This window comes from Bufo bufo, chromosome 9 (assembly GCF_905171765.1).
Source record: "Bufo bufo chromosome 9, aBufBuf1.1, whole genome shotgun sequence".
Classification (NCBI taxonomy): domain Eukaryota; kingdom Metazoa; phylum Chordata; class Amphibia; order Anura; family Bufonidae; genus Bufo; species Bufo bufo.
In genome coordinates, this window is record NC_053397.1 from 164,685,252 (window position 1) to 164,713,152 (window position 27,901).

Genomic DNA, 27,901 nt, shown 5'->3' on the forward strand with positions numbered 1-27,901 from the left:
GACTATTCTCGTTCAGGCAAGAATAGGACATGTTCTACAATTTGCAGAACGGACATACAGATGTGGACAGCACATGGATGTACATGTGCTGTAGTGTGTGTCGTGTCCCCCTCCCCCCCCCTTCCCTGCGAAACCCATAGAAATGAATTGGTCCGTGTGCAAGCCTCACAAGAAAGCCGATCGTGTGCGTGATCCCTTAATTTTACAGTATGGATGATTGTCAGATTACAGGCAGCGGTGGTGACATTTTGGTCCTTCCAGGACTTGCTCAGAGACCAATATTTAACCAAAAATATACATACAAATACACACAAGAGGGTGTAGTAATATAATATCAGGTTCTTGCCCAATGCTGGCTACAAGACTAAAACAGAAGTAAGGCTACTTTCACACTGGCGTTTTGGCTTTCCGTTTCTGAGATCCATTCAGGGCTCTCACAAGCGTCCAAAACGGATCAGTTTTGCCCTAATGCATTCTGAATGGAAAAGGATCCGCTCAGAATGTATCAGTTTGCCTCCGATCAGTCTCCATTCTGCTTGACGAATAGGAATAGAGGCTCCAGGATAGTTATTACATGGGGAATGCATGAAACTATTAACACAGGAATGTCAGGAGAGGTGAAAGGTCCTGTGTACGGCAGTGGGGGCAGACGCTCCATACACGGGGTAGTGGCCGTGCCGGGGTACTGTGGCTCAGCTGAGTGAGCTGGGCTGAAGTACTCCTGTATCAGAAACTTTGCAGAGTATACAGCCTCCTTCTCTGGACACTGTATAGTTTATGGGGCCACAGCCGCCCAAATCAGCTGGTGGGTGGGGGTGTTGGATCCCACCGACCTGATATCCTGATGATAGGCCATCAATATCTGTAGCCTGGACAATCCCTTTAGGTAAATGTCTAAAGCCCAAAATACATATAAAGGATCCCGTGAAAGCACATAAAATACATACTGCACAGCCGCTTGATCTAAAAGTACACAGTAAAGGCGGTCAGCATGACGAGAAAGGGGTCCTGGAAAGGCGCTTATGGCACTGTAGAACATCAGATGATGGCCGTGGCAGCAGTATTGTCTGTACGAGCAGTGGTACCCCATAAAGGTGCAGGTGTTCTGGAAAGTGGACACTGGATCTCTGTCTGGACAGAGCACGCGCCGAGCTTGGGGCATAGGTGCCAGCCACGGCAGATAACATGATCATGCCTGGCTCTGTCAATCAAAGTGGAGAGGTTGCAGAGAGAGCAGAGCCTCTAGGTGCAACAACACCACCCCCATTGCTCCTAGAGGATCAGTTACATCATGTAGTGAAACAGAATTTTTCTCAGCAATGCGGGCACATAAGAACATGGGACCAACACAGATGCCCTTTTTAGGTACAAAATTAAAGCAACCAAACAGTGTATTGTAGAAGAATAGGGGAAGAGACCTACGCCTGTGACGGACTGTCTGTCTGTGTTTAGCTTTTTTACAGTAAGTTACTCTTTGGTGTTGCAGAAACGTAAGCAACTTCTCTTTATTCAGTCCCCTGGGGCGGCATCGATCATCTCCCCCTCAGTATATGGGTAGAAATACCCTACTGTGCAGTGTTGTAGAAAATACAAAATGTCACTGAGTGGAAGTATATTACACAGCATAAAGGAATGTTTTACTTATCGCTTGTAGATGGTTTCCCTGCCTGTGCATTAGAGGAAGTGTGGTGTAGTAGATGAATAGGCAATCAACTGAAGTTGCCACATGATAGATATATCACCCGTAGGGGATATGGGACATAAGCGCTGGTATACACAATCAGAAACAGCTAGTCCTTTAAGTTGGCACTATCAATTAGTGCCAGTCTGAATGACTGAGTGGTTAGCTGCAAGAGTAGGTTATGCCAAGATAAATAAATATGGGGATCGGAGCATATAATCAGTTGGTGAGAAGCAAATAAAATATAATATATAAGTATTTGCACTGGGAGTTGAACGGTGAGGGAAAGGTTAATACTGATATTACTAATACCATTGGTACCTTGTCTTTCCTCCAAAATGTTCCCTTGGTTAATGTTCCGCTATGCCGTTTCTTGTTTCTGAGTTTCTCTTATTGTTTCTAATGGAGATGCTGTTATCCTTTCAAATCGCGGCGTCCTTCTTGCTCACCTGCCAGCAGCAGCGCGGCCCCGGCCGGAAGCACGCGCGGCGCGAGGGAGCTTGGTCTGTTACCCGGGAAACCGCTTGCGGAGACATCACCGATACAAGTACAGGCGCCTCCGTAGGACAAAAGACGGTTCCTACGCGTTTCAGAGCCTATCGGGCTCCTTTGTCAGGCTTAGTCTGCTAGTTGTCCATTGGAGGTTTAAATAGCTCATCCGGTTTCCCATGGCAACGGACAAACACTGGTCTTGGACTAAAGGAGGTGCCAGTCTGTCGATCTGTAGTGGACATGCTAAATGCGATTTATTTCCCCATGGATTTTTTGGGATGTTCACTTATTTGTTTGTTAATGCGATATTTGGGATTAAATTATACTAGAGTGACGGCTACAGTTTATTTTGACTGTATACATATCCATAAAGCACCACCAATATATTATTTTATATTTTTATGTAATTTTTAGTATTTTTGGGGTGTTTATTTGTTGCTGAAATGCGAACAGTTCTATTTCCTGGTTTAGTCCGTTTGGGGCTAAACTGTTGCATCTAAAAATCCATTTGCTCTCGGTTCTGGACATGGCTTTGATATAGTCGCCTCCCCTCTTGATATAGTCGCCTCCCCTCTTGATATAGTCGCCTCCCCTCTTGATTTAGTCGCCTCCCCTCTTGATATAGTCGCCTCCCCTCTTGATATAGTCGCCTCCCCTCTTATCTTGCTTGACTCTTTCTATGCTCCCAAAATTGGATCCTAAGAATTTTCCCTGGTGAAATTCTGTGTAGTGGCGTGACAGTGGATGATTCTCTGATTTCTTATTGATGTTATTAATATGTTCCCTTAGAGTTAGACTAAGTTCTCTTTTGGTTCGCCCCACATACATTTTACCACATGGGCACTTAATATAGTAGCTAACTCCTTTGGTATGACAGGTAATGTAGTCTTTTATTGTGTGTTTGCCTTGTGGGGTGTCTATTTGGAGTGTGGGTTTAACCTGGTGCCTCAGGATTTTGCAGTTGGTACATAGTCTACAGGGGTAAAAGCCCTTTTGGCACATATTTTCGGGTTCACTTTATCTTTCTTAACGGAGGGGGCCACCAGGTTAGCCAAGTTTGGAGCTTTTTTGAAGATAAATGTGGGGTTATTGGGGATCTTATTACCAATAATCTTGTCGTACGGGTGATATATCTATTTTGTATACACTTACCTAAGGAGAACAATAGCTCCTTATCAGACATTAAGCAGCAGGATCTTCCTATACAGGTAGATTTACACATATGTATACAATAGGAGCGCAGGGGGGTCTTTTTCCTATTTATTTAACCCCGTCATTTCTGAAGTTGTACACATGATTAAAGGAGCACTCCAGCATAAAAAATGTCTCTCTATATAGTGCAGCATAGGCCATCATGGTAATGTAGCAGCTCTTGTGCATGCATAGTGTATACCTGTTCTAGTTGCTAAGCCATTTATACGTTTTCTGCTATCTTCCCTGAGATACGGTTCTCCTAACGCCCCCGACATTTCCGATTATTATGCTTCTGGCAGTGCAGAGTCTCTTCATACTGCAGTTGCTCTACTCTACATCCTATCTTACGGCAGCAGGTCACTGATCAGTGACGTATAACTACCATCTCCTAATTCGTTGCAGAATCTGCGTGTATATTTGAGGCAACTTCAGCCTGTCTCCCCTGCCTCCTGCTTGTGATGGGATTCTCCCTGTCAGTTCTTAGGAAAGCTTCACAGAGTTTTTATGGAGGAGGTTTAGAGGCAGATTTTCCTGCAGGTTTTTCAGCCAGAAGTGTAAGGGTCCTTTTACATGTATAGTTCTGGCAGACTATCGGGAACAAAGCAGACACTCCGAATATCTGTCAGATCATCAGTGGAAATGAGGGGTGCATTTACTAGCTGCAATCATCCCCGCTGAATCTGATGCCTAGATAACTACATGATCACCTGATGTATGCTCTTTCCCCAATTGCCATATCATGGGTCCATGTGAAAGGACCTCAAGTCCTTCCTTTATATTTCCGATACCTTTCTAATTCGCTTCTGGCTTTGGCGGAAAAACTTGAAGGAAAATCTGCCTCAAAATCTTCTCCAAAAAACTGTGAACCTACCCTTGCGCAGGAGAGCAACATGAAGCTGCATCAGACAGAAATGCACGGAATATTCTGTACACAGCAAACAATAGTGTACTCATTTAGTGTGACCCAGGAAACTCTTAACTCTGCCGCTGTCATCTCCTTTGTCTGGGAATAAGCAAGCATTATTGCTATTGCTGGTCCTCCAAAAGAATCATTGTTTCTGGCCAGCACATGACCACATAGTGCGATCCACTGCCCAGGAACTAGGATGTGGGTGCCCGCATCAATAATGCTTTCACCCTATGAATGAATGTTGAATGGGTCGAGAACAAATGTTCATTCCACATAAGAGTCCAGTGTAAAGGGAACTTTAGAAATTGTCATTGAAAGGTTCGGGGGGGGGGGGGGGGGGGGTCTGTTTGTTCATAGAGAGGAACAAAGAGTATGGTTCTGAGTGGGAAAAGAAGATGCTTGGCAAGGGATTTTTACTAGTTTATAATCTAGAAATGTAGCTATACGGATGTAAAAGCTCACCTGGTGATTCCACCATAGATTGGAAGTAGTTCTTTATCATATGACCAGCTCTGTGCTGCATCTTTTGTTTTGATGCTGCCAGGGCTTGTTTTGGCCAGAATCATAATGTAAAAAAAACTGCAGTCCCATGATTCCTCTTGAGATTGGGGGAGATTTATCAAACCAATAGCAACCAATCGGATATCGCCTTTCGTTTTCCAAAGGAGCTCTGACGAATGAAAGTTGGAATCTGACTGGTTGCTTCGGGCAACAAAGCCAGTTCTCTTTTCCACCAGTTTTGATAAATCTCCCCGCTGACTATATTTACAGCTCCTTATGTGCCCTTCTGCGGCTGTTCTGCTTGTTCACTAGATGCTGCACTATCTGTGCCCTCCAGAGATGGGCAGAGAAGAGAGCGGGAGAGCCATGGGGCAGTAGAGACCAGAGGCTTGTAATGTGTGGCACAAGGATGCATGGCTATATGTGAGACTGACTCAAATCAAGTCCTCAGGCCCCATGTTTTCAGGGTTTCCTTAGTATTGAGCTGGTGGTCACGTTTTTATGTTTAACATTTTTTTTTTCTTCATATTTTTAATTTTCCATGTCAATATCTATATTTAAACAAAGAACTTTAAAATCAATCATTCACAATAGGTGATTGTCAAATCTTATCTATTCTTTCCTTGCATAATGACCTCTGCAGCGGTCACAGATCGTGCCTAGAAAACTCTCCCATAGAAGTCAGTGAGGTGCAAGATGTCCGCCCCCATAATCATGTTCAGGAAACAGTAGGAAAAATGTGCAATACTAAAATTTAAATGGATAAAAAAAGGACATGTGCTACTATCTGGTTTTAATTGATTTAATTGGGGTGTTTGATTGTTACCGTTCGTAGGGACTTTAATGCCGTACACTTACAGTAAATATCATAGACACCAAAGGGCTGTGGTGATGGTCTTCTTGGGCTAGGCATTCTGTTGGGACTGTATTACACCAACAGATTTTCTGACCAATTATTGGTCAGGTGGCGGTTTAAACACACAGATCTTTTGTTATACACACCAACTTTTGGTCTGATTGGACAGAAATTGGTCAGATAATCTGCAGGTGTAATACAGGCCTAAAGGGGTGTTTTATATTACACAATGTAGCAGCCGATTGTCCGAAGGCAAGTGTTCCTTCCTGTCGGCTGCTCGCTCAGTGAAGGAGACTGCTGCATTTCCATGAGGATCCCTCATCACCATACGGAATCATTGTTTCTGGGCAGCAGATCGCTGTTTAGACAGCGCAATCTGCTGCCCAGAAAGGATGATTGGATTACAGGATCACCCGATGAACGAGCGTTTCGCTTGTTCATCTGCACATTTACACGGGTAGATTGTCGGAAACGGTCGTGCCCGAAAATTGGCTTGTGTAAATCCTCCTTAACCGTAATGCCGTCTCAAGTGAGTGTTTAGTTGTATTATCTAGATTTGGAAATTGTTCTTCTTGCATCCGGGTCAGTGTGCCAGAGTTGATAAGTCTGCAGTCCGTGTGGTGCGGGGATGCCTCCCAGTTTGCCTCAGTCCCAGGACGCAACTTTCCTGGTCTCTTTACACTGGCTGATTATCAGTAATAAACCTTTGCACAAACACTCCTGATAAGTTATCTGTGTAAAGGTTCCACCGATCTCCCGACTTCGTATTTGGGTGGAAGCATTGCTAATGTGGACACCAAAATGATCTGCCCGTGTAAACCTGGATCTGCTGCCCAGAAACAATGAATCTATGTGGACAAGAGATCGCAGCACCAATCGCTTGTCTCCATACAGAGGAGATGATTGCTGCATGTTAAATGCAGCTCTCACCGCCTCTGACAAACAGGCAGTTATCAGGAACGAATGCTTCAGTTCTGATAATTGCCTGCAAAGTTGGCCTTTACCCGTTATCAGCAAACTGAATTAAAATATTCTACATTTTTCAAACCAGCACCTGGATCTGAATACTCTTTGTAATTTGCACATAATTAAACATTTGGTGTAGTCACGTATCTGTATTGCGCCACCTGCTGTTTTCTATTTTTCTCTAAGGCTAGTTTCACACTAAAATTCACAGGTCTGGCTGGGAACAGCCTGCCAGATGCTGCTTGAGTGCCCGCCAGCCCCATTAACTATAATAGGGGCCGGCGGAGATCCAGCAGCAACCCGGCAAATATGCTGAGAATCGGCCGGACAAATACCGCTGCTCACGGATTGTTGTCCAGCCCATAACCCAGCTTTTTATGCTGGAACGATAAACCTGTAGTGTAAAACAAGCTTGATTTCTCTGTCCACTTCTTGAGGTGGACGCACACGCTCACTTCTATCCTTCCACTGCCACCAGCTGTGGCAGAAAGGACACGCCCCCTGAGCTGCCAGCTGGAAATAAACCTTGCGGAGCAATTAGAAAAATTAATGGGAAGATCTCTACTGTCTGAAGTATGATGATTTCTTTTACATTAATCATGGGGACAACCCCTTTAATGTATATACGGTAAATGTACAAGTGGATTGATGCCCTGGAAGGCACTGGGTGATGAGCCAGCAATGAGACTCATAAACCTGGTCCCCGCACACTTTATTGGTCTATAAACACTTTCGGATGTTGTCCTTTCCGTGTGTCCCGGGTGCAGTTGTAGATGGCAGATATGCACGCTTAGCAGGACCTGCTATCAGTGGAACTGTACGTGTGCGCTTCGTATTGTACTTCAGTCTCATTAGGAGTCGCAGAGAAGGAACATGCCCCTTGTAAACTGGTCTGAAAATCTGTGCGGAAATAAACAGCGGCCAAATGAACGGCAGGGTGGACTCCCATGGGAGGCGTATTCCATGGAGTTTTCTGCAATGAAATCTGCACCCGAAATACACCAAGACCTTACACTGTCTACATTTTAGACCGGATTAATACATCTGGTCAGAGGATAGTCTGCTAAAGAGTATCTGTCACCTGTCCTGACATGTCTGTTTCCGGAAATATTTGAAGGTAGCAATCCTGGAACATAGTTTCTAGAACGCCATGTTCCACTGTTATTCTTATTGGAAATGTTGGAATAAAGTGACAGTCCGTTTTGCTATGGGGGTGGGTCCCGGGACTGTCTGACACTGTTGAATCCACGCTGTCATGCCATATTAATAAAGTGATTAGTAATGCCTAAATGTTCACAGTTTGTGTACAGCGTTGCAGAGTATGTTGGTGCTATACAAGCAGCAGGAAGTAACTTCTTTGTGCTGTCTTTCCTCAGTCATTGTTTCCTATTGTAATGCTGTTTTTGTTCCTTTCTTTCAGAGATGTGTCGTCCTAAGGTTCCTGAAGTTTCTCCCAAACAGAAATCTGGTAAGAAGTCTTTCTGTTTAGATCTGTATGGCAGAAATCCTTGGAGTCGACTTTTACCCTCCATTGAGAAATCCATCGATTGCAGCCATTACATTTTCCTCATGTGACTGACTGACTTTTTATGGATCCAGGAGAAATGTGCAGTACTTACCTTTGTACTTATTTGAATAGTTTACTGACTAGATTCCCCTTTAGCCTTGTGGAAATATAAATTGTAGGTTTCCTGCCACAAGTCCCAAAGATTAGTCTAGCAGTCCTTAAAGGGCATCTGTCTGCAGGATCGACCCTATTAAACCAGGCGCACTGCCCGACTAGGATGATTCTGCTGATTAAAATAATGCCTGTCTTGTGAAAATCAGTTGTGGCGTTCCCAAAAAAGACTTTTATTCTTTATGCAAATGATGGCTTCAGTCACCGGGGCGTGTGGCCAGCACTGGCAAGTTAGGGTGCATCAAGGATCTAGGCCCCACCCCTCAGTGCACTGAAGCTCTCACTTAAAGAATATGTATGGAATGCTGCAACAGATTTTCACCAGACTGATATTTTAATAATCAGGATCGACCCTATAATAGAGTTGAACCTGCTGACGGGCGCTCTATAAAGGAAGGTACCAACTGAATATCCCCTGCATTCAACGGAATAGACCTCAGGTGATCACTGGGTCTGGCTGCTGAAACTCATATTGGTGGCCGCATATTTTCAGAAGCTAGATATATCTGCACTTATGCAATTCAATCCTCATTGAGCACAATGCTTAAAGCATACCTGAGTTTTGAGAAAAAAAAGTTGGCATAATGACTGTACTTCATTTTAGAATCATAACTGTGAAGGAACATGTCTTTTTTGGGCATCCCTAATGTCCTCCTCCACCATGTTATTCCCTGCTTCACTTGCGAGCTAGATGCATTTCTCTCACAAGCAGTCTCTTCAGTGGAATACGCCAGCACTGTACTGCAGCGACCGCATTTCCCTTACTTACCACTATGTTTGGTTTCTTGTAGAGATCTCAGAAGCCTGATAAGGAGGGAGTGTTCAGACTTAGACACAAAGGAGCTTCTTTGCTCTTCAGAAGCAGTGTAGAAGCAGTTCCTCTATCATGCTAAGGAGCTCAGCTTGCTTTGACACGCCCCCATTTCCAGTTAACCATCTTGTGTTTCTGTTACTAGTGACTGATCTAGCCTTACAGGCAGTGGACTACAAGTTAGGTGGAAGTGAGACGTCTAGTGGCCATGACTTTTTATTTTTTATGAAGTGAGTTTGAAATATGCTAATTACACCATTCTAGGGGTTATCCGAGACTAAAAAATGCCGCCCATATGCCGGGCCCCTCACACTGAATCTACTTGCCTGACTCCCCGCACCGCCGCTGCTGCTTCTCCCCCCCGTGCGCGTGTTAAAACATCCAGTGTCGGGAGAGAGCAGGCGGTGACAGGGGTGGGCCTCCTTAGCGTTTCCCGCGATGCTAGGGAGACTCGTCCCAGTCACCGCCTGCCATTGGCTCTCCACCCCCCCCCCCCCCCCCCTTCCTGACACCGGATGTTTTCATCCGCACATGGGGAGAAGCAGCTGTGGCGGTGCAGGGACCAGGAGCGGCGCAGGGAGCAAGGTAAGTAGAATCAGTGTGAGGATAACCCCTTTTAAATTATGTGAAAGTATAGTGACTCTTTAAAAGTGTTGCAAAAATACAAGTTGCATGAGAGAATAGTTTGGGATATTTTACAGCGTTATGGGCTACAAAAAGTATAATGAATGCAAAAAATAAAACTTGTGCATTAACTAAAGCCAGCCGTGTAGAACTCAAATAAATAACTTTGTGTGGGCAACATCTTCCTCTTCCAGCTAATAGTTCAGTTTTCCATTTCGTCCACCATGACGGCTTACTATGAGATTGACCCCTTGACCTCTGTAGGGGCAGGAACACAGAGAGTTTAAAAGGCCACCACCCACTCTCACCCTCAGTCTTTCCTGTCCCTACTGGGGCACCTCACAGAGAGGCCTCCTGATGGAGGTGAAGACTTTTATTATTTTAAAGAAATACCTTGGGATTTGTGTTCCTTTCCTCTGCCCTCCTGCGGTTGAGTCCAAAGCTGGGCAGAGGATACCTATGGAGCTGATCTCGTTCCGGTCTGCAGGAGCCTGTATCTCTCCCCACAGCGTCGGTCCCCCTTCCCTGCATTGAGGAAGCTGACCACGCGTCGCAGAGCACGCTGCACGCTCACTCCGGATTGAAGCTTCAGCGCTGTACTCTGCTTCGGCCGGAAGGGGCGGAGCTTGGACCGGGGCCCACCGCGATGACGTCAGACGCCGCTCTGAGTATTAGAAGCGGCAAGTTTGAATAGGTTGAGGCACACAACCAGATCTCTCTCCTAGAGCAGACAAACCACAGATGTCTGTCCCTGAAGCCCCTGACGCCCCTGCAGTCCATATGGAATCTGAAACCCCCTCGGCTACTCCAACCGTGAGTTCCCCTGTGGGAAGAGAGACAAATGATGTATCATATCGACTTGTTTTATTATCATGTCTATTGATACCTGGTTGCTCCTCTCTTCTAGGGAGTAAAAGAGCCCAGAACCGGAACTAAAGTTTATAGGTGTGCGACTTGTAGCAAGAGACTTCCTGAGAATCATAAAAAGAAACTCTGCCAAGTTTGCATCAATGATCTTGTAAAAGAGGAGCAACCATCCATACTGATGGAGGTCAAATCCCTAATTCAGAACGAAATAAAGTCCTCCCTGGCCTCTCTCATATCTGTCCCTCATACACCTCCAGCGAAAAAACCTAGGATGTCTGTCCCATCCTCCTCTGATTCAGAGGATATGGACGAGGAGGCCTCCACCTCTAGACGTTGATATTGACGCTCTATCAGAGGGTGAAATTGTGGAGGATAGTAAAAAATATTTTTTCTCTTCCGAGGACATGGAGAAATTATTGGGCGCTGTCAGAGCAACCATGGGTATTGAGGAGGTGAAAAAAACACGATCTGTCCTGGATGAGATGTTTGGGGGACTCAGAGCCAAAAAACTAAAAGTATTTCCAATGAATGAAAACATTAAAGATATGATCCTGGATGAGTGGACGGACCCTGAAAGACGACTGGGGGTATCCAGGGAATTCAGGAATAGGCTATTATTCGATCTAGCAGACGTTAAACTGTTTAATGAAACCCCAAAAATTGACATCAAGGTAGTCAAGAAGACCTCCCTCCCATTCGAGGACTCGTCACAACTGCAGGACCCAATGGAAAGGAATGCCGACTCGCTTCTAAAAAAAATCCTGGGAGGCATCTATGTTTGGTATTAAAACCAACATAGCTGCGATGTCGGTGGCTAGGTCCATGTATTTCTGGCTCAATGAGTTGGAAGACCATATTAAAAACAAAACCCCAAGAGAGGAAATATTAAATTCTATTCCACTCCTCAGATCAGCCACTGCCTTCCTGGCGGATGCCTCAGCGGAGTCGGTGAGGTTTGCCGCCAAGGATGCTGCTCTCACCAATTCATCTAGAAGGGCATTGTGGATGAAAGCATGGGGAGGGGATAGAACATCAAAAGCCAAGCTATGTTCAATAGCTTTTTCCGGGGAATACGTTTTCGGACCCGTGTTAGACTCAATTCTTGAGAAGGCTGCTGATAAAAAGAAGGGGTTTCCGGAGGAAAATAAAAAGAAGCCCATTCATTCAATTCCCAGACTAGACCCTATAGGGGCAAAGGGAAATCGGGTAGGTGGAGCTACCAGAAGGGGGAGGGGGAGGGGAAAGGCAGAAGTTTCCTTCTCAACCCCAGAATAAACAGTCAGATAAACAATGACGCCAGAGTAGGGGGAAGACTGAGGAATTTTCTGTCCCGGTGGGTATCAGTCACCAAAAATACGTGGGCCTCAGACGATATGAAATGGCTACCGAATAGAATTTTCCTCAGCCCCTCCAAAAAAGTTCAAAATAACATCACACAGCCCAAAAATTCAAGAAAAAAATCTGGCAAGGGGTCCTTCAACTTATAGATTCAGGAGTGGTAGCAGAAGTCCCCAGTATGGAAAGAGGAAGGGGTTACTATTCCAGTTTATTTCTGGTTCAGAAACCAGACGGTACCTTCCACACTATTATAAATCTAATCTAAAGGGACTGAACAAAGCTGTCACATACAGAAAGTTCAGGATGGAATCCATAACATCCATGATTCCTTTGATTAAAGCTGGAGATTTCATAACGTCCATAGACTTAAAGGACGCTTACTATCACGTCCCCATAAACAAGACATCTCAGAAGTACCTCAGATTCGGACAATTTAAGAGAAGTAAAACACTTCCAGTTCACCGTGTTACCCTTTGGAATCTCCTCTGCCCCAAGGATATTCACGAAGCTCGTAGTGGAAATGATATCCCCCCTGAGAGCAGGAATAAAAATATTTCCATATTTGGACGATTTCCTAGTTCTAGGATCCTCGGAACTGGAAACAACCAGTCTTACCAACGACCTAATACGCAGGTTATCAGACCTAGGCTGGATAATGAACCTAAAGAAATCATGCAGAATTCCATCAACCAGAATGAAATTTTTGGGAGTGATCCTGGACTCAGTTTCCCAGATTACATCCCTCCCTCAGGAGAAAATAAAATCCTTTATAGACAAAACAAGAAAATTCCAGAGTCAGTCTCAGTGCTCCATATGCAGTGCCATGAGCCTCTTTGGAATGATGACTTCCTGTATAACGGCAGTATCTTGGTCCCAGGCTCATCATACCAGGATAGTCCAGTCTCTGGATCCTGAAGAATTGGCAGTGCTAGAGGCAGTGCTCTCTAGAAAAAAGAATCTCCATCCGAAACCACGTAAGATCAGATTTAAACTGGTGGACGGAAAACAGAAACTTGCTAAGAGGTGTACCCTGGATAAAGAATCCAGAGATACAAATTTATACAGATGCAAGCGGCACAGGATGGGGAGCAAAAATAGGCTCGCTAAGCTACCAGGGCACTTGGTCGGACATCATAAGAACAAAGTCATCGAACCACAGAGAACTGAGGGCGATCTGGGATTTTCTGAACGCGTCACAAGACAAGGTATCCGTAAAACACCTGAAGATCCTTTCAGACACTGTAACAGCAGTCGCATATCTGAAGCATCAGGGGGGCACAAGATCCCCAAGCTTAAAAAATCTGGCGGAAAAAATATTCTTCTGGGCAGAAAGAAATGTTCCCTTCATCACAGCTATCCATTTAAAGGGTACAGAAAATATACAGGCAGGCTTCCTCAGCAGGATGACCATAGATCCAGGAAAATGGGCCCTAGACTCAGAGGTTTTTCCATCAGATCACCAGGAGATGGGGGATATCCCAGATAGACCTGTTTGCGTCAATAAAAAATGCAAAAGTCCATCCTTTCTGCTCTCTAAACCCCAGGGACAACCCTTGGGCAGTGGACGCATACTCAATCAGGTGGACTTGGGATCCAGCCTATGCTTTTCCCCCTTGGCCGCTAATACCCAGAGTGCTGCAAAAAATAAGGTCGGACCCAGTAACCGTAATACTGGTTGTTCCATACTGGACAAAAAGAAATTGGTTCCCAGTACTAAGGGAACTAGCTCTGGAAGAACCCTGGAGAATTCCCCCACAGGAGAACATCATTTCTCAGGGCCCAATCCTTCATCAGAATCCAGGTCTGTTCAAATTATCAGCCTGGATCCTGAGCGCGAGGTCCTAAAAAGCAGGGGGGTTATCTGAGAAGGTTATAAATACCCTCAAATCCAGCAGGAAAGAGGTCACCTCCAGGTAAGGCCATTCTTAACCCATAGGACGCCTCAATGTGACTGGAACTTGGTCCTGAGGAGTCTTACAAGGTCACCATTTTCTCCTATTCAGGATATTTCACTCAAACACCTGTCATTAAAAGCGGCCTTCCTAGTAGCCATAACTTCAGCCAGACGATTGGGCGAAATCCAGGCACTGTCCTGCCGGGAACCATACCTCACTATCTTTCCAGACAGAATAGTTTTACATCTGGATCCGGGTTTCCTGCCGAAGGTCGTGTCGGACTTTCACAGAGATCAGGAAATTGTCCTTCCATCTTTTCCCAAAGATTGTTCAACAAAGGAATTTAGAAAGGATGATAATCTTCTTGTTCAATACGCAGGTCCAAGCAAGAGAAAAAAGGCATCCAAAGCCTCCATTGGACGATGGATTAGATCTACCATTGCCTGTTGCTATCAAAAATCGGGTTTAAACAGCCCCACAAATATAAAAGCCCACTCTACAAGAGCTATGGCTTCTTTGTGGGCAGAAAAAGGGCGTGTCTCCTTAGACAAAATTTATAGAGCGGCCACCTGGTCAAGTATAAATACTTTTATACTGCAAGCAGTTGCCCACCCTATTTAGTAATCTGGTAGCTCTCATAGTAGAGCCGTCATGGTGGACGAAATGGAAAAACCGTAATTAGACTTACCGGTAATTCTGTTTCCTTGAGTCCACCATGACGGCCCAGATATTCCCTCCCCCCTGAGAATTAAGGAGGGGTTGAGTATGAATTAATACTCAAAAAATATATATATTAGGGCTGCACCCACTTGGTAATTTGGAAAGCACTGAGGGTGAGAGCCGTCATGGTGGACTCAAGGAAACAGAATTACCGGTTAGTCTAATTGCGGTTTTTCTTCCCTTTTTTCCAGGCATTTTTAAAGGGGTTGTCTGGAAGTAAATTATTTTTATTGATGCCCTTAGCCGGACTCCAGTATTGAGAGCATCATACTTGCCTCCTCCCTGCTGCCCTGATCCTGTGCACTGGCTCCTGCATGTCCATCTTGTTTACATCCTCCTTGTCATGGACATGGTCACCTGCTCCAGCTTCAACAGTGATGTGTCCACAGGCGTCCCAGCACCTGTCTTCTAGTCTATATACCATACCTCAGATAGCTGTTGGCCAACAGATATTCCACCTGACCCAGCCATATATGCTGAGCATGCATATGTTCTCAATGGGGAGAGAGAGGAGTAAAGGTCCTATTACTCTGCCCGCTATTTGGACAGGACAAGCTCCGATTGATAAGCTGGTTGATCAGTGCGCTCTTGTATCAGCCTGGTACACTGGGTGATGCACAGTATATTCTACCACAATCGTTCCTGCCCCATCCAGTTATATAATTATCGGCAGCACACCTCTGATTGCACAGGACAAGGTGCTTCCGATAATTAAGCATTTTTTAATGCTGATTTGTTGGCTGATATCAGGAATGAGTATTCCTATGAATGTCCAGCAAATCAGGCGTTGTTAGTGGCGGCTTATCTCCTTGAAAACAATGGATCGGTAATGTTGACCGTTATGACGCCACTCTAGTCATTAGATGTTTGGCAGACCCACATATTGTACGGTAGCTTATTACCTGTATGTATCAGCGATCCCTCGTCTTATCAGATGATAAAGGCTACGTTCACAGTAGCGTTATAAAATCCAGCAGGCTGTTCCAGTAGAAGAACGGCCTGCTGGAGTTCACAGCGTCTGGCATAGACGGATAATGCTAGGAACCACAAGATCCCCATTAACTACAATGGGATCTGATGGGGGTCCAGCTGCTTTCCAGCATAAATGGCGGCTTTTGGCCAGACAAAGTGTAGCCAGCTGGATTTCATAACTCTACTGTGAACATAGCCAAACCCTTTTATATGTGGATAAGTCAAAACAGGATTTCCTTTATATGGATGCTATAAAGTTTCAATTCTTCCGTGGGTTACAGTATGTATAAGGCATCATGAATACACAAATACCTGCTGTGGGCATGCCATTTTATTTTTAACTTCTGTTGAAATGTCCTGTACTTGTCCTCAAAACTGACAATAATAGTACATGTCATGTGCATAATGTCTTAAAGCGTACCTGATAAAAAAAAATAAAAAAAAGTTAGCATAATGGCTTTGCTTCTTTGCACAGATATGTGAAGGTACGGTTATGTTTGGACTTCCCTAACGTTTTTTTCGGCATATTATTGCCCTCTCCTGCTGCACAGTTAGATGCATTTCACTCAGAAGCAGGAGAATCTGCCAGCACATTATTGCTATGGCATCCTTTTCCCTTACTTGCCACTATGTTTGTTTTTAGGTCCGGAGCTCACAGAACAGATAAGGAGGGAGGGATCACACTTACAGAAAGACGGTGTGTTCCTGAGATGTTCAGAAGCTGTGTAGAAGCAGTTATTTTTTATCAGACTCAGCATCTCGGCTAGCTCTGAGACCCCTAGTGGCCATTATATTAGTTTGTTTGTTTTTCAGGCAGATGCAGGCATATTTTTTTAAATCAAGTGATTTAGGAATTTGCTAGTTACACTATTCTCTAATAGATTTAATTGTGTGAAAGTACAGTGACTGCTTAGATTGTGCAGGACTAGGTGTACAGCTGGGTCACCACCATCTCGCTCTCCCATAGCAAACACCGTTTATGAAGACAGTGATGCGTGACTGCTCTCTATCAGCCCTTCCCGAATTACTAATGGTTTTATATGTAGCAAATATTTGGTGCAGATTATCTCTTGTATAGCTAAATAGAATAGATGCATACAGCCAGAGCATAATTCATACATTTTTATTATTTTTCCCCTAGACTCTGTAGGATGTACTATGCTTTTGCATCCATTTGTCCCAATGTATATGTTAAAAGTGGGTTGTCAACCCCAAACTTTGTGTTAGTTTAACTGGGTGGATGTGTCACGTAGTGCGTCAGAATCTGTCACTTTCTCAAACCACTTGATTTAAAGAACTTGTGTCCCCTGTGCCACCTACAGTAGAGGCTGTCGCGCTTACAGACTCTTCTGCGTCGCTGTTTGCTCTTCACATTACAGGTGGTGGCGGAAGCAGGGCAGTGTTTGCCCAGGAACTGCTTCCTCTCCTGCACAAACACTTGGTAGGGTAAAGGTGACATAAGTGCCAGGTCTGAAGCCGGGAAATGTCACTGACACCCTCTGTGTACAGCACGGTGCATGACTTTTTTTTTGGGAAAGTGTAGTAGACTTTGCTTCTCTATACATTTAGAAAAAAATGTTTTCGGGAAATTATCCATTAATAAATACCATTGTATGAACCTTACATCCAAACATGATCATTACTCCAAGAGCAGTGGCGCCACATAGATACTGCTTATCTCTTCCTGCAGCAGCAACCCATCACTGATCTCATTTACTGGAAATCCCTTCTGTGCCGACCATGTCCTTTGTTTAAGGGAACATCTTATATTAGAGTATTCAAAATCATACATGAGTCTTAGTAAATCAAAATTTAAATCCACAAAAAAGAAAAGACCCTTAAAACTACAACGTTTAATGATAATTCTTAAAGGGAACCTGTCACCGGGTTTTTGCCTATAGAGCTGAGGACATGGGTTGCTAGATGGCCGCTAGCACATCCGCAATATCCAGTCCCCATAGCTCTGTGTGCTTTTATTGTGGCAAAAAACCGATTTGATACATATGCAAATTAACCTGAGATGTGTCCTGTACGTGAGATGAGTCAGGGACAGGACACATCTCAGGTTAATTTGCATATGTATCAAATCAGGTTTTTTTACACAATAAAAGCACACAGAGCTATGGGGACTGGGTATTGCAGATGTGCTAGCGGCCATCTAGCAATCCATGTCCTCAGCTCTATACACAAAATCCCGGTGATACAATGCCAGTCAATCATTTAAAGGGGTTCTGCAGCTTTTTTAAACTGATGATCTATTCTCTGGATAGATCATCAGCATCTGATCGGTGGGGTTCCAACACCCGGGTCCCCTGCTGATCAGCTGTTTGAGAAGGCAGCGGCGCTGGCAGTAGTGCCGCGGCCTTCTCACTGTTTACCGCAGGCCCAGTGATGTCACGACTAGTATCACTGGCCTGGGCGGGGCTAAGCTCTGTTCACTTGAATGGGGCTTAGCCCCGCCCAGGCCATTGATACTAGTCGTGACGTCACTGGGCCTGCGGTAAACAGACGATAGATCATCAGTTTAAAAAAAATTGCAGAACCCCTTTAACCACCTCCGGACCGCCGTACGCAGCGACGCGTCCTGGAGGTGGTTGATTGATTCCGCCTGGAGGCGCCGGCGCGTCCTCTCGCGAGACGCGAGATTTCCTGTGAACGCGCGCACACAGGCGCGCGCGTTCACAGGATCGGAAGGTAAGCGCTGGCAGGCTGGAGATGTGATTTTTTAACCCCTAACAGGTATATTAGACGCTGTTTTGATAACAGCGTCTAATATACCTGCTACCTGGTCCTCTGGTGGTCCCTTTTGTTTGGATCGACCACCAGAGGACACAGATAGCTCAGCAATATGTAGCACCAAGCACCACACTACACTACACCCCCCCTGTCACTTATTAACCCCTTATTAGCCCCTGATCACCCCATATAGACTCCCTGATCACCCCCCTGTCATTGATTACCCCCCTGTCATTGATCACCCCCCCTGTAAAGCTCCATTCAGACGTCCGCATGATTTTTACGGATCCACTGATAGATGGATCGGATCCGCAAAACGCATACGGACGTCTGAATGGAGCCTTATAGGGGGGTGACAATGACAGGGGGGTGATCACCCCATATAGACTCCCTGATCACCCCCCTGTCATTGATCACCCCCCTGTAAGGCTCCATTCAGACATTTTTTTGGCCCAAGTTAGCGGAAATTATTTTATTTTTTTTCTTACAAAGTCTCATATTCCACTAACTTGTGTCAAAAAATAAAATCTCACATGAACTCACCATACCCCTCACGGAATCCAAATGCGTAAAAATTTTTAGACATTTATATTCCAGACTTCTTCTCACGCTTTAGGGCCCCTAGAATGCCAGGGCAGTATAAATACCCCACATGTGACCCCATTTTGGAAAGAAGACACCCCAAGGTATTCCGTGAGGGGCATATTGAGTCCATGGAAGATTGAAATTTTTGTCCCAAGTTAGCGGAAAGGGAGACTTTGTGAGAAAAAAAAAAAAATAATCAATTTCTGCTAACTTGTGCCAAAAAAAAAAAATTTCTATGAACTCGCCATGCCCCTCATTGAATACCTTGGGGTGTCTTCTTTCCAAAATGGGGTCACATGTGGGGTATTTATACTGCCCTGGCATTCTAGGGGCCCTAAAGCGTGAGAAGAAGTCTGGGATCCAAATGTCTAAAAATGCCCTCATAAAATGAATGTGGGCCCCTTTGCGCATCTAGGCTGCAAAAAAGTGTCACACATGTGGTATCGCCGTACTCAGGAGAAGTTGGGCAATGTGTTTTGGGGTGTCATTTTACATATACCCATGCTGGGTGAGAAATATCTTGGTCAAATGCCAACTTTGTATAAAAAAATGGGAAAAGTTGTCTTTTGCCGAGATATTTCTCTCACCCAGCATGAGTATATGTAAAAAGACACCCCAAAACACATTGCCCAACTTCTCCTGAATACGGCGATACCACATGTGTGACACTTTTTTGCAGCCTAGGTGGGCAAAGGGGCCCACATTCCAAAGAGCACCTTTAGGATTTCACAGGTCATTTACCTACTTACCACACATTTGGGCCCCTGGAAAATGCCAGGGCAGTATAACTACCCCACAAGTGACCCCATTTTGGAAAGAAGACACCCCAAGGTATTCCGTGAGGGGCATGCCGAGTTCCTAGAATTTTATATTTTTTGTCACAAGTTAGCGGAAAATGATTTTATTTTATTTTTTTCCCCTTACAAAGTCTCATATTCCACTAACTTGTGACAAAAAATAAAAACTTCCATGAACTCACTATGCCCATCACGAAATACCTTGGGGTGTCTTCTTTCCAAAATGGGGTCACTTGTGGGGTAGTTATACTGCCCTGGCATTCTAGGGGCCCAATACACAATAGAACAGAAAGTCAATCCTGTGTCCCAACTCGGACAATTTACTTGCGCTGCTGCTGGTCCCGGAATAGTGTGGTAGGTTATTCACACTGGTAAAGACAAGTCAAAAGGTTTTGGAACCGCGCTGCTGGAAACTATGTGTTCCGGTCACAAGTGGATGGTACAAGGGTATCAGCCCCTCTCATCGACACCCAAAGGATACGATCCTCCCAGACCTCCTCCTCTACAGGGTTCAAGGAGATAAGCAGAAATAGTGAAGCACCCTTGAGAATCTTGTAAGTAGAATAAAACCTTTTATAACAACAGGTTAGTAGACAAAAGGCATAAAAATACAAAGTGATCGTCACGTTCCTGCCCGACCCGGGTTTCGCTGCCTCGCTTCTTCAGGGGCGATGACTGCGCATGCTCGCAATCGAGCCCTTTAAATAACCCAGCTGTCTCATTATTCAAGCCGGTGTGGTTCCGATCCTTATAACATACTTCCAAAAGTAACAGTTTTACATCATACAACATAAAATCACATTCATTAATTCTTTTAGTACAATCACCTTTAAAATATAAACATAAAATACACATGGGAGCAGATTATTACTCCCTATTGCCAATTCATATATAAACCCTTTCGGGTTACCGCTAATGTCCACATTCAATATATAAATTCAGCCTCCTGGTAGGGATCTATCCCCTAACTAGTCTTCTCGTATCCTAGAATTTTTCCAACTCAATCTATTATAATGATCATACCATCCTATACATACCATTCCCTCCTAGAATATTATGCAGGTATTCTCCACCAACTCCCGGAGCGTCACTCAGGTGATCTCCACCCACACCTAGAGCGTCACTCTGAAAGACGCCGTGTGTTCCTGGAGTGTCACTCAGGTGATCTCCACCCACTCCTGGAGCATCACTTGGGAGGACGCCACCCACTCCGGTAGCGTCATTCAGGTGTTCTCGACCCCGCCTCCATCTCTGACGTTCCTATCACGAGACGTCATGGTCCAATAGAGCGGCCAGGGAACCTGACATCACCCAAAGGTCCTTAAGAGGCCGGGTAGAGAACAGCCGAACGACATCACCGGTAAGCTCGTTTTACAGTAAGCATGGTTTTAGGTCAAATTCAATGTTAAGCCCTCTGGGTTGTAGGGTTCCTAGCTGGTAAATCCACTCCACCTCTTTTTTATTGATTTGTGCCAGCGAGTCCCCTCCACGCCAGTGTGGCTTAACAGTTTCAACTCCAGCAAATCTTAACCCGTACGGATTCTTTCCATGCACTAATTTAAAGTGTGCTGATACACTATGGGTCATTAGGCCTTTTCTGATGTTCCGTAGGTGTTCTTGTATCCTAACCTTCAACTTCCTAATTGTCCGTCCTACGTACTGGAGTCCGCAAGGGCATTCCAGTACGTAGATTATGCCCTCATTTTCGCATGAGCAATTATTCTTTATACGAAATTCGACCCCATTCATTTTAGACACTATATGGGTAATATTTATTTGACGTTCTTTGGGGTTCCGATTTTTACAACCTGCACAAAATCCACACCAGGTGAATTTTCCTTCTTTTTTCACCTTTATGCTTACTGGGGGAATGGCACTACGTACGAGTTTCTCTCTAATGTTGGTGGCTTTTTTAAAAATAAAAGAGGGATTTGCGGGTATTATTTTTCCTATCGTTGGATCATTTTTTAAAACTCCCCAGTTCTTTTTCACCATTTTCTTAATGTTATCTGACATGGAGCAAAATTTGGTCACAAAAGAAAATCTGCAGTCCCTATCTTCCTTTGCCACTATTCCTTTTGTATGTTCCTTTCTTCCCCTTGTTTCCATCTCCACATTCTGTATGCACACATCTAGATTGGCCTCATCATATCCTCTTTCCACAAATCTATTTTATTAACACCCCACATTTTGTTCTATACTCACTCACTTCTGTACAATTACGGGCCATCCTCTTGAACTGTCCTTTCGGAATGTTCCTGAGCCATGCGCCGTAATGACAGCTCTTCATATCGATATAGGAATTCACATCTGTTTCTTTAAAATAGGAGCTAGTGAGAAAACGCCCATCTTCTATCCGGATACATAAATCCAGAAAATTAACGCTTATGTTGCTAATTTCCCCCACGAATCGTAGATTCCAATTGTTGAGGTTCAGTTGAGAGATGAAAGACTCGAGTCCCTCCCTCCCTCCCTCCCACACTAGGAGACAGTCATCAATATACCTCCTCCAGAAGGTCAATTTACCCCCTGGGGTGTCCGCTCCTAGTGTGGGAAGGATGAAGCTCTCCTCCCAAGCCCCCATAAAAATATTAGCAGTGACACTCCAGGAACACACGGCGTCTTTCGGAGTGACGCTCTAGGAGTGGGTGGAGATCACCTGAGTGACGCTCCGGGAGTTGGTGGAGAATACCTGCATAATATTCTAGGAGGGGATGGTATGTATAGGATGGTATGATCATTATAATAGATTGAGTTGGAAAAATTCTAGGATACGAGAAGACTAGTTAGGGGATAGATCCCTACCAGGAGGCTGAATTTATATATTGAATGTGGACATTAGCGGTAACCCGAAAGGGTTTATATATGAATTGGCAATAGGGAGTAATAATCTGCTCCCATGTGTATTTTATGTTTATATTTTAAAGGTGATTGTACTAAAAGAATTAATGAATGTGATTTTATGTTGTATGATGTAAAACTGTTACTTTTGGAAGTATGTTATACGGATCGGAACCACACCGGCTTGAATAATGAGACAGCTGGGTTATTTAAAGGGCTCGATTGCGAGCATGCGCAGTCATCGCCCCTGAAGAAGCGAGGCAGGGAAACCCGGGTCGGGCAGGAACGTGACGATCACTTTGTATTTTTATGCCTTTTGTCTACTAACCTGTTGTAAGTAGAATAAAACCTTTTATAACAAGATTCTCAAGGGTGCTTCACTATTTCTGCTTATCTCCTTGAACCCTGTAGAGGAGGAGGTCTGGGAGGATCGTATCCTTTGGGTGTCGATGAGAGGGGCTGATACCCTTGTACCATCCACTTGTGACCGGAACACATAGTTTCCAGCAGCGCGGTTCCAAAACCTTTTGACTATTCTAGGGGCCCAAATGTATGGTAAGAAGTTTGAAATCAAAATGTGTAAAAAATGACCTGTGAAATCCGAAAGGTGCTCTTTGTAATATGGGCCCCTTTGCCCACCTAGGCTGCAAAAAAGTGTCACACATGTGGTATCTCCGTACTCAGGAGAAGTTGGGGAATGTGTTTTGGGGTGTCATTTTACATATACCCATGCTGGGTGAGAGAAATATCTTGGCAAAAGACAACTTTCCCCATTTTTTTTATACAAAGTTGGCATTTGACCAAGATATTTATCTCACCCAGCATGGGTATATATAAAATGACACCCCAAAACACATTCCCCAACTTCTCCTGAATACGGAGATACCAGATGTGTGACACTTTTTTGCAGCCTAGGTGGGCAAAGGGGCCCACATTCCAAAGAGCACCTTTCGGATTTCACCAACCATTTTTTACAGAATTTGATTTCAAACTCCTTACCACACATTTGGGCCCCTAGAATGCCAGGGCTGTATAACTACCCCACAAGTGACCCCATTTTGGAAAGAAGACACCCCAAGGTATTCGCTGATGGGCATAGTGAGTTCATGGAAGTTTTTATTTTTTGTCACAAGTTAGTGGAATATGAGACTTTGTAAGAAAAAAAAAATAAATCATCATTTTCCGCTAACTTGTGACAAAAAATAAAAAGTTCTATGAACTCACTATGCCAATCAGCGAATACCTTAGGGTGTCTGCTTTCCGAAATGGGGTGATTTGTGGGGTGTTTGTACTGTCTGGGCATTGTAGAACCTCAGGAAACATGACAGGTGCTCAGAAAGTCAGAGCTGCTTCAAAAAGCGGAAATTCACATTTTTGTACCATAGTTTGTAAACGCTATAACTTTTACCCAAACCATTTTTTTTTTTTATCAAAGACATGTAGAACAATAAATTTAGAGCAAAATTTATATATGGATGTCGTTTTTTTTGCAAAATTTTACAACTGAAAGTGAAAAATGTCATTTTTTTGCAAAAAAATCGTTAAATTTCGATTAATAACAAAAAAAGTAAAAATGTCAGCAGCAATGAAATACCACCAAATGAAAGCTCTATTAGTGAGAAGAAAAGGAGGTAAAATTCATCTGGGTGGTAAGTTGCATGACCGAGCAATAAACGGTGAAAGTAGGGTAGGTCAGAAGTGTAAAAAGTGGACTGGTCTTTCAGGATGTTTTAAGCTATGGGGGCTGGGGTGGTTAAAGATAGAGTAAATTACAAGATATAGTGAGGAACGAGCTCTGGGTCACTGAGGAACGGAGAAAACTTACCCTAAGTATCACCCTATCGTGCCCCTAAACCCAGAGACGAATCCCAATGGTGGAGACTATCTGTCCTCGTACCTCAGCGGTTATGCCCTCAGTAGCCCTGACAATGAAATGAGGAAAAGACCCCCAAAAGAGAAAAAACCCTGACATGTTTCCCCCAGCAATATGGGTTCCTCGGGGGGTAAATATACAGGGTCTATGTATCACATCAAAAAACATAGAAGTAATCATGCCAAAAATGATATGGCGAAATCTAGATACTTTGCCAGATAAGTAAAGCGTAATAACCAAAACGGTTGAAGGGTATATATGATATGTGATAGAATGAAGTAAGGGAAGATGGTGGCAGAAACAGACAGAAGACCAATATGGGACTAGACGTCTATCTCACAGTCTAGGAGTCCACCAGGTTAATGCTGGCTGCGCAATACCTACAAAGAAAACCATATATACAATAAGGGTCCATCCTTTGCAGCCTAGTGCCCGATGATGTCAATGACAGAAACATAGAAAGTGGACACTTACATGGACTCCCAGGAACGTAGACGCACCACCCCTTACAGATGCCAGATGCTGTGGGCATGTGGAGGTATGGAGGAGCTGACATTTAATCATAGTGCGCCCAGGCAGCACATCCTCCGCCAATCCAGTTTGGACACTTCACGCGTCACAGGCTCAGTTAGGGCTAAAAATTTCTCCCTTCTTCAGTGACCCAGAGCTCCTTCCTCACTATATCTTGTAATTTACTCTGTATATTTAAATGATTTGGCATTGTATCCTAATCATAGTTTGTGCATTTAAGTTTTAAGAATTATCATTTAAATATTGTAGTTTTAAGGGTCTTTTTTTTATTTTTATTTTTTATTTATTTTTGTGGATTTGAACATCTTATATTACATTTACAGGGGTTGTCTCACTGGCATTTATCATGTAGAGAAAGTTAATACAAGGCACTTACTAATGTATTCCAATTCTCCATATTGCTTCCTTTGTTGGCTAGATTCATTTTTCCTTTGCATTATACACTGTTGGTATCCAGGGGCTATAACCACCGCTGCAGCGCAGATACAAGGTGGTCAGGACAGGAGCTGCTGCATATGCATGCCTCTGCGCGTTCCCACGGTTCTGGCAACCAGAGAGGCTGGTGCTTTTTCCTATAGTGAGAAAGCATGACCACCACTGCTTGATTGTAGGGTGGTCATCACCATGGAAAGCAGAAAAGGCGGCAATATGGAGAATTGGAATACATTAGTAAGTGCCTTGTATTAACTTTTCTACATGATGATAAATGCAATTTTATGAAGTGAAACATACCTTTTCATAGGAGTGCACCTACATTTTGGAAGAAATTGTGCCAAAAAGTGGCACATTATGGTGCATCTAGGTTTTACAAAGGGTTTTAGCCCCTAGTACAAAAAAAAGGATCCATGGCTTACAAAAGTGATGTGATTTAGTGGGGAAAAGGGTTTTGCTCCAAAATTGTGCCACAATTCTGGCATGAAATTCTGCCTCAAGGTAAGCCAACCAATAGTTGGTATGGAGCTAGAGAAGTGTCTATCCTTGTACCAGATGTATTGTCCAGCCTGAGCCTCAGGTCTAGGTGGCCGGTCTGAGCTTATGCCATCTACAGCAGGCGGAGCCGCGTCATAAAGCCCCCAGTAGAGGCCCCCATAGTGCTCCCCCCACTTCTCCATAGAGCCCCCCAATAATGCATGCCAGTACATAGGGCCCCCAGTAGAGGCCCCCATAGTGCTCCCCCCCACTTCTCCATAGAGCCCCCCAATAATGCATGCCAGTACATAGGGCCCACAGTAGATGCCCCATAGTGCTCCTTCCCCTCTTCTCCATAGTGCCCCCCCATAATGTGCCAGTATATAGGGCCCCCATAGTGCTTCCACTCTTCTCCATAGTGCCCGCCCCCCCCCCATAATGTGCCAGTATATAGGGCCCCCGTAGTGCTTCCACTCTTCTCCATAGTGCCCCCCCCATATTGTGCCAGTATATAGGGCCCCCACCCCCCTTTTTGCCACAGTATACTATAAATAATAAAAACAAACACATATACTTACCTTATGCAGCTGTCAGTGATGCGATGCAGGCCTCTTCCGGCCTGTGTCCCGCACTGTACGGCTCAGGCGGTGCGATGACGTCATCGTGCCGCCTGCACCGGCCTCTGATGGGCTACAGGCCTAGTGCCTGTAGCCCATCGGAGGAACAGGCAAGGGAGACGTCTCTGCACCATTCATCTGTATCGCTGTCCTGAGGACGGCGATACAGATGAATATGGAGATGAGCGCTTCCACAATGGAGGCGCTCATCTCCACTCTTGCTGCCTCTGGACAGAACGGGCCCCCCTCCGGCGCTTCGCACCTGTCGCCCGTGCACCTTTGAAAACGGGCTGACAAATACCCAAGCTCCAGGACCAAATTCCTGATCGCCATGGCGACCTGGCGCCTGGGATTTGTTGAGCCCTGATCTACAGGATTTGTAAATCTAGGCTGTTTGCCTTTACACATAAATTATTGAATATGCGGTCATTTTTAATTAATGTGATATCTGATCATTCCCACTGGAGAGCCTTCACGCTGCGGATTTTGCAGCAGAAATTTCCAAAAAGAAAATCCATTCCATTCACCTGGGGCTTGCAGAAATCCACGTGCTTACCGCCCCCAGTCCAATGAAGGAACGGATTTTTCAGGTACGGAAATTTCTGCAACAAAATTTGCAGTATAGAAGGGTGCCTACCCTTCCTTACACAAGTTTGTGAGGACTCGTAAACTCTTCTTTGTATTATTGTGTTGATGTACATGCCGCTAAGGGTACGTTCACATGTGCGGCAGCGGATCTGGCAGGCTGTTCTGATTTCGCCGGATCCAGCATTGCCGTATTCTACAGTTCAACACATTCGTACTTGGCTGATTTGGATGTGTGAATGGGTATCAGGAGGAATAGCTGTCGGCCCAATGATAGGAGGACAGGTAAAATGTATGGCCAGGCTCTCAATGCGACAGCAGACTTTTCATCTGTGTCTTCTTATCCATGATTTTTGCTCTTAATTTTTCTGTTCTGTTTTTTTTTTTTTTTTTTTATTTCAGATGGCAGAAGAAGTTTATCAGCACCTGCACAATATCCTAGATTTTGGCAAGCACATAATGAAGCAGTTTTTAGGTGAAAACTATGTTCACCATGGGGTAAGTACACCCTTACTGGGCGTTAGCAGTAGTGTTGATCGAGCACCAAAGTGCTCGGGTCGTACACCTCGGGAGCACGATGAAAGTCAATAGAAGAACCCGAGCATTAAACCAGGCACCCCCTGCTCTGAAGAGGGGAGGGTGTCTGGTTCATAGGAAAAGGTCAGAAAATGATGGAAACACCACTGAAATGGTTGGGGAACAGCATGGGGAGGATAGCTGGATGCATCTTGGACTCCCAGGTCGCTGCTGGGAACTATGTTGTCCGAGTAGTACGCCACTTTTACAGACTGACAATAATAGGCACAAAACCAAAGATAAAATCAATTTTACAGGAAATATTCTTAGGAAACATTCTTTCCTGCATATTTACTTGTATATAAAGTGCAAGTGCTGCCATAAATTGCAAGGAAGAGGCACTCCG

The 27,901-nt window shown here is 44.5% G+C and overlaps 1 protein-coding gene across 2 annotated transcripts in view; it reads left to right on the plus strand.

The window, feature by feature from the left end:
• IPPK (inositol-pentakisphosphate 2-kinase) overlaps positions 1–27,901 on the plus strand; it is a 132,988-nt gene that overhangs the window by 64,291 nt on the left and 40,796 nt on the right. For both annotated transcript variants that reach the window (XM_040407391.1, XM_040407392.1), the window contains exons 2-3: positions 8,021–8,068; positions 27,382–27,477. In XM_040407391.1, the coding sequence (XP_040263325.1) occupies positions 8,021–8,068; positions 27,382–27,477 (144 nt within the window). The remainder of the gene's footprint in view (positions 1–8,020; positions 8,069–27,381; positions 27,478–27,901) is intronic.